Source organism: Tachysurus vachellii, chromosome 26 (assembly GCF_030014155.1).
Source record: "Tachysurus vachellii isolate PV-2020 chromosome 26, HZAU_Pvac_v1, whole genome shotgun sequence".
Lineage (NCBI taxonomy): Eukaryota > Metazoa > Chordata > Actinopteri > Siluriformes > Bagridae > Tachysurus > Tachysurus vachellii.
The window spans coordinates 16,186,850-16,194,349 of record NC_083485.1 but is presented as its reverse complement, the minus strand read 5'-3'; the positions used below and the strand labels follow the sequence as shown (position 1 = coordinate 16,194,349).

Genomic DNA, 7,500 nt, shown 5'->3' with positions numbered 1-7,500 from the left:
TCTTTGCTTCTGCATGAGAGCTGAACTCCAGAAATCCCTGAAACACAAGTAAGACTGATTCTAGAAACGGACAGAAACGTTTAAAACACGTGACAGGAAGTGACACACTGCATATTTATTTACTATATAGAATAAATGTTGTTGTGTTATTACCTTAAAAGGGAAGATAAGATGCTTCACTATGGTTCCAAAAGGTTTTCCCAGCGCCAACATGTCTGCCACGGCCATGCTGCCCATCGGATACTTGGCCACCACCACCTTCGTGAAGGGCTGAAGGTCATGGAGCAGAGAGTCAGACTTAAGAGCATTAACAGGAAAATACAAAGATTCAGTCACGTGATCAGAACATCAGCAGCTACGTCGGTGTCTCATACCTTAGGAGGATGAAAAAAACGTTCTCCAGAAGGTGAAGACAGGTCTCCTAAACACACACACACACACACACACACACACACACACAGAATGTACTGATGAATGAACAGTGTTGTCTAAGGTCCTTTAGTGTAAGGCTGCAGAATGGAGAGGTACCTGTGCTCCGCTCTGAACTGTAGGAGCGTTTACTGGGAAGAGACGAGCGAGAACCTCGACGAGACGAGTACGAGTCATCCGCTGAGCCGGACCTGCAGGAACACGGCATGATGGGGCATTTAACACACACCCCAGCGCTCAGCTCGCTGACAAGGAATGTTAGAATTTTATCTTGTCATTTTTGATTATTGTTAAATTTTTAATTCGACATAAAAAATAAACTACAATATATTTGTTGCTATGTATAAAAGTACCTAGCATTAGTTAGTAAAAACAAATGATTCACAAGATTCTCCTGATTGTTTTTTTTTGTTATAAACCAGTGAGAGGAGCTTTTCCTGAAGAAGCTCGGTGTTGTTAATCAGTAGAGAAACTCACAGCAGCATGAACTCTCTCCGTGCTTTGGTGTGCCGAATGCCCCGGATGTGACTGTGCCAGGCCTGAAGAACAAGTCCAGTAAAACAAACCATTAGAACGACGATCGACACGTCAGGACCAATTAATCACACAACATTCAGTCACGAACGGCTTCCTGTTTTCAATCGGTAATTGTTGGTAAATTGCTGTGGTGTAAAAGGAACAAAACACTGTGACATGCTGTTAGAGGAGAAGAATCAAGGTTTCAGGATGGACCAGTAACTCCATCACTCCTCTCCACTGCTCAGTTTAATCTTACAGAATATTCACTTTGACTGTCAGTAATTTATAGATACAGAATCACTTCCTCCTATTTGTGAGGCTCTATGACATTCTTTACACACTCATACAGATGTTTTACTGTAAATATTCACACATCTGCACTCAGGTTTCAGCCAGGTGTGAAATCTCACCTCCACGTCCCCCAAATTACACACAAACTAAACTTTACTAGGAAAAAAAAGCAAAGCTGTGTGAACGTCTCTCTCTCTCTCTCTCTCTCTGTGATCTCTCTATCTCCCTCGCTCTCTTTTCTCTCTCTCTCTCTCCCTCTGTACTCTCCCTCGCTCTCTCTCTCTGTCTCCCTCGCTCTCTCTCTGTCTCCCTCGCTCTCTCTTTCTCTCTCTCCCTCGCTCTCTGTGCTCGCTGTCTCAGTCTCTCTCGCTCTCTCTTTCTCTCTGTGCTCTCTCTCTCCCTCTCTCTCTGTGCTCTCTCTCTCTCTCTGTGCTCTCTCTCTCTCTCTCTCTCCCTCGCTCTCTCTTTCCCTCTCTCTGTGCTCTCTCTCTCTCTCTCCCTCGCTCTCTCTTTCCCTATCTCTCCCTTTGTACTCTCCCTCACTCTCTCTCTGTCTCCCTCGCTCTCTCTCTGTCTCCCTCGCTCTCTCTTTCTCTCTCTCTGTGCTCTCCCTCACTCTCTCTCTGTCTCCCTCGCTCTCTCTCTCTGTGCTCGCTGTCTCTGTACTGTAAGACCTTTTCCCCTCAAACACACATTAAACAGACAGTGTATGAATCCAGACCTTCTCAGTTTACTGTAGGTGGAAAGCTGAACTCATGGTGTCTAAAGCTTGACGTGTGAACGAAGAAAACATCTCCATGCAGCTCGTGTCATCGAACAGTAACACAAACATTCTCCACAACGAGCATGAGGTAAAAAAGACCATGTGAGGTTTACATATCTGCAGCTCCTGTCATCCTCCTGGTGGATGAGCTTCGTAGCATCTCTCACTATTTGGGATCTCACTTAGAAATTCCTCACACTGACACAATGTGTATCAAGTTCCTGTAACACGGACCGTTAAAGTGCAGATAACTCAGGCGTGATTATTATCTGTAAAATAATTTACACTTCACTTTAAATTCTACCAGGTTTTTCCCGACTGTATAAAACTGGTCACTCTCTCTGATTGTCATGAGGTCCACTATAAGGCTTGACACCTGACTGATGATGACCAAACTGTGAGACTGTATGATTATGAGTTCATGCCCTCTGGTGTGTTTTGGGTCTGTTACCTTAGACCCATTGCTCTCAGTCTTGCACAGCGTACAGATGTGTGGGAAAACCGTCGGTTTGTCATCCAACTCGTTGTCCTCTGGTGTCACTCCGTCCCCGCTCTGTCTCTCTCGGGAGGACTTCCTGGATCTGGAGTCCCTCCTTCCTCCTGTATTCGCTCGCTCTGCCTTCTTGTGACTGTCCCCCTTCCCGTGATGCTCATGCTCGTGGCTGGACGTGTGACGTGATGAACTCGAGGGTGGCGGGCTTTCACGTTTCTCTTTTCTTTTTTCTGAGGTTTCTGTATCCTGATTGGCCTGTTTAGGCTCCGCCTCTGGTTTGTCACTATTGTCTGTGTCAGTAGCAGCGGTGGGGGCAGCCACTGCCTTTTCAGAACGCTTGGCTTTGAGCTGCATGATGAGGTACGGTAACGTTTCCACACTGATCTCGTTCTCCGGGATTTGAGCCAAAGCCTCGACGTCCTCCGAGCTGAGACCCAGAGCCGAGTACACGCTCTGAGCGCTCATGGGCCCCGCGTCAGCCGCATTATCTGAAGACTCCATCTTCAAATCACCACACAGGAGTGGAGAGGAAATCCTCTCTCAGATGTGACTCTACAGAACAAAACACAAAACCACAGAGAAACTAAAGAAATACACCGAGATTAAAAAAATAAGTAGATGTTATTAAAGATTTGAAGCCAATACATTTCACAAATAATTAAACAAACAATAAAAACAACAACAAAACAACATTAATAATAATAAAAATAAAATATTCTTTATTATTAACACTACAACTCATGACGTTACATACTGGAGCCTAATTAACTGATGTTTTAATGTATGTGTCAACAACAACAACAACAACAGCAACAACAACAACATTTCTTTTTTCTTGTAGTTGTTACATACACACACACAAACACACATACACAAACAAACATACACAAAAACAAACACACAAACAAAACAAACACACACACAACAAACACACACACACCCTAATTGGGGTCAGATGGTGAGTTTATGTCCACACATCTCCACTTATGCCAGAAGTGTATAAATTTAAAATTTGACATTTTAGTGGTTAAATAATAAAAATTGTATAAAACGTCTCCATGTTTTAAGCAGCTATTTGTTGTTGTTGTAAACCCACACACGGGTTACTAGCATGCTAGCTGCTAAAACGTTTGTTGTGTGGTGTTTTTTGTTGTTGTTGCGACCACATTTCAGATTCATTTACCTTAGCATTTATTATCAAGAGTGTAACTTTATCGCCATTTGAACGAAAGAGTGATTTTAAAAATTAAAATAAAACTATAAAGTAGACAAATAGCTAGCGTTAGCTACCTAGCACGCGAGCCTACGTAAGCCAATCCGCTACCCAATCGGAGACTAAGTGCCCTAGGTAGTGATCAAGTCCCCATCACTTCAATCCCTATGTAGGGCACTTAGCGCCTCGGATACGTTTGGTATTCCACCTCACATTGTTTTACAGATCAGCCTTAAAAATCTTATTAAACCAGAATCTTATAAAACGACCCCGAATCACCGTGAAAAAGAATAACGGACCTGTGATGCTTTATAACAGACGTTTATGCGGAGTTGTAGCGCTTATGATAAGCTAGGCTAGGCTAGGCTAAGAGGAGCTAGCTGGCTAAGCTAATCATTCCCATTATTGGTCGTGTTGTAAACAATGAAGTTTCACGTAGTCGCCACAAACACGCTTACATTTTTATATACGATTTGAACAAAATACCGAATTGTATTTGATGAATCCCTCTGTTTTCGGTGCACGAAAGTGTCCTGCTAAAAGCCACGCAACTGAACTGTTCACTTCGCCATGTTTTTGTGCATAAAGTCGGACTGATCCACACCGCGCTACCGGTACCGAAGATAAACTACTGCTGTTTGTATCGATATCATAAACTCGGGCAGTAAAAACATGTGTTCAGCTAAGTGACTGAACATTAAAATAAACACTCTATGGTAATAAATATGTAGGCTTGTTTATTTTTTATTATTTTTCAGTTTCATATATTGTTTAATCACACTGTATCTACTCAGAATCCTATTGCTGTGTACAAATTATTACGATTATTATTATTATTATTACAATTATTATTATGATTATTATTATTACTATTATAATTATTATTATTATTATTATTATTATTATTACTATTATAATTATTATTATTACTATTATTATTATTATTATTATTATTATTACTATTATTGCTACTACTATTACTATACCGTTTATAACCATTAATAACAGAACTGGGAGACAAGCACTGAAGAAAAATATGAATTTTATTAGTGTTACAATAAAAGAATATTAAAATACATGACCTTGAATGATTATATATCTCAGGTAAATGTTTAACATTGTCTTCCTGAAAAGAGCTGAAAAGTAAATAAACCTATTTACATATTATCATAAACGAGAACTAATAATCAAATATGGCCACATTCAGTACTTTAGTCAGCATTTCAGCAGCTGAAAAATTAAATTACTTTACAGAATATGGCATCGTAAATACACAGTCTATAAAAGTGTTATGTATATAATATGCATAAGGACTTTTTTGGATGACTCCTTCAAGTCTTTAGAACATTTCTTTTCTGTCTTGTAAAAGACAATATACAGTATCTGTTTATTGTATAATGATATATATGTTTATTTTGGATCAGTAGTAGTAGCCTTTATTGTCACTGGTAACAGATACCAGAGAAATTAGCCATCAACCTGTCCATACATACAATACATACAATATGACAAGGGGGGACAGGACAGGAAGACAGGGAATTGAAAAGAAATACAGCATAACATGAGTTAATAAGTATTAATAAAGCTTGGGTGGAGATCTGGGAAAACTTTAGAGTTTGCTTTGTCGCAGAGAAACATTGTCTTTCTTGGCTTCCTCCACCTGGGCACAGATGGTATTGGGCTCAATGTGATGAGGAGATTCGTCTCGTTTCTTCTGGACGCTGTGCCAAACACCGTAGCCAAAATAGATCAGCAGCCCTGAACAGCAGATTAATGCAGTTACAGTTTGTAGAGAACACACACACACACAACACACACAGAAAAGTCATCACAGATGTGTGTTTGCTCTGAGATGTAGAGAATATGTGTCAGAAGATAAGATGAAGTTTTTCAGGAATGGACTGAGGAATCCTTCCAGCTAAATTCATGGGGATTTGTAGCTTTCATCTGTCATAATTAATTTGCATAAAGCACGTAATCTGAAACAATATGAAGTCAAGAGGCTTTTTCTCCTTTGTTTTCACTGAGAGTTGGTGACTACCGGCGACATGATGGCAGAGAACGTCAGCAAATACATGAGAAATGTTTAACTTTATGCAAATACGCTGTGACTCAGTTCACCAATGGAACTGAAGACAAGTGACCTGTGACAAACAGCACACACTGCTTCTCCTTCACATCTGATATGGAATGCTAATTGCTCCACTCTCTGATAAGCCTTATTACCATGGCAACCAGAAGCAGGAACTCCCTCTAATGATTTCTTAGTCCAGTGACTGGAGACTTGCAGCAATGGAATGACTGTATGTGTGAAGGTAGTGTTATGGTGTCACCTGCTGTCTAGTGACATTTTAGAGTAACCCTGTAACAGAGTCTACATCTCACAGTCACCCAGCTTACGGTCCAGCAGCTCGCTCTGACTGGTTTAAACGCCACCTTGTGCTAGTATAATACAGTGGAATTTAAAATGGACGGAGAAGATTGACGATGCGATGTCACTAAGCAACTCCAGCGCTCAGTGTTCATCTTACCTATCGCCATCCACACTGCGTACCGGATCCACGTCTCTCCTCCCAGCTGAACCATCAGATAAATGTTGACAAAAACACTGAGAATGGGAAGCGCCGGCACCAGAGGAACCTGTAGCCAGAGCGATTCGGCTTTTAGCCATTATAGAAAATGTAAGTGAGGTGTGATGAAGGTTAAAGGTCAGAGTCTCACCATGAAGGCAGCCTTGCTGCTGCTCTGTGGTTGTCTCCAGATGATGACTACAGCAGTGAGTAAAAACAACGCGAGTACGCAGATGATCAAAATCATCCACCATGTTTCCACCTGGCCTGACTCCACCCCCTTCGTCAGAATCACACTGAGAGCTACTACCACCACAACTGTAACACACACACACACACACACACACACACACTGTGTGTCACTAAGAGACTTGAAATCATACAAGCAGAATTCTAAAGTCTAAATCTTAGCTACAGAGAAAGATTAATTGTTCCATAAGCACAACATTTTAGCTAGTGTTTTTTTAAAAGCAACTAGTGGCAAATGTTCAGCAACGGTACAGTACAGTGTTGACTTTTCAATCATCTAGTCTTTCATTTATGTCACTGCTTAGGAAGTTTTGATGTCATATTCACTGTTAGCTGGTTTCAGCGGTTGATCCTACATGTAATTACAGTGTAATTTTTGTCACATGGAGTCTTTTCTCAACTCAAATGTTGACTTTCTTTACCTAGTGTTCAGTGTGACTGTGCTTTTGATTGAACTGGTACAGTACATGCTAGCTAGCTAAATCATTAGTCTATGGTCCTGTAACAATGCGGAAGTCATTTGGTAAACTTATAAAGTTAATTTGGTGAAATTTGGAAAGTCATTTGGTAAACTTGGTTAACTTGATTTGGTGAAATCTGCTTAGGATTTTAAAATATTTATATACAGAACATGTGAAATATTTGACATGGTTACAGTAATATGTGCTGAGTGAAAGAGACAGAGATTTTAAGACATTTTATTCTTGTTTACTTTATACTCAGATGAACAAACACCGTATTGTTGTTAACGGAATGTGGAAGAAAGAGAAGCCTCACGGATGATGATGGTCAGTATGGAGATGACTTTAGAGCTGGTGGCTGTAGGTGAAGATGGCGGTCGTATTAAACTCCATTTCTTCTCACTCATCTTGTCTGAATCTGCTTGGTATCTGTGTGGACACACAATTATACACTCTGTCTAAATTGCCAGAGGTTATAAACTTTAAGTTAATAGCTAATGCTACTGTATGAT

At 40.5% G+C, this 7,500-nt stretch overlaps 2 protein-coding genes across 5 annotated transcripts in view; both read right to left on the bottom strand.

Moving 5' to 3' along the window:
* zgc:152816 (uncharacterized protein LOC777712 homolog) overlaps positions 1-4,348 on the bottom strand; it is a 10,809-nt gene extending 6,461 nt beyond the window's left edge. The window contains exons 1-7 of one of the 3 annotated variants that reach the window (XM_060862413.1): positions 4,195-4,348; positions 2,454-3,047; positions 907-968; positions 529-620; positions 375-421; positions 154-270; positions 1-37 (exon numbers count right to left, since the gene is read on the bottom strand). The exon at positions 1-37 is cut by the window's left edge and continues 89 nt beyond it. In XM_060862413.1, coding sequence (XP_060718396.1) covers positions 1-37; positions 154-270; positions 375-421; positions 529-620; positions 907-968; positions 2,454-2,996 — 898 coding nt within the window. In that variant the 5' untranslated portion in view covers positions 2,997-3,047; positions 4,195-4,348. Of the gene's footprint in view, positions 38-153; positions 271-374; positions 422-528; positions 621-906; positions 969-2,453; positions 3,048-3,678; positions 3,697-4,166 lie in introns of those variants that run through there. The other 2 variants (XM_060862414.1, XM_060862415.1) reach the window with 2 other exon arrangements.
* Positions 4,349-4,733: 385 nt separating this feature from the next.
* The window catches only part of zgc:175280 (cationic amino acid transporter 2 family protein), a 10,854-nt gene continuing 8,087 nt past the window's right edge, over positions 4,734-7,500 (bottom strand). For both annotated transcript variants that reach the window (XM_060862417.1, XM_060862416.1), the window contains exons 9-12: positions 7,305-7,417; positions 6,430-6,596; positions 6,240-6,348; positions 4,734-5,466 (exon numbers count right to left, since the gene is read on the bottom strand). In XM_060862417.1, coding sequence (XP_060718400.1) covers positions 5,318-5,466; positions 6,240-6,348; positions 6,430-6,596; positions 7,305-7,417 — 538 coding nt within the window. In that variant the 3' untranslated portion in view covers positions 4,734-5,317. The remainder of the gene's footprint in view (positions 5,467-6,239; positions 6,349-6,429; positions 6,597-7,304; positions 7,418-7,500) is intronic.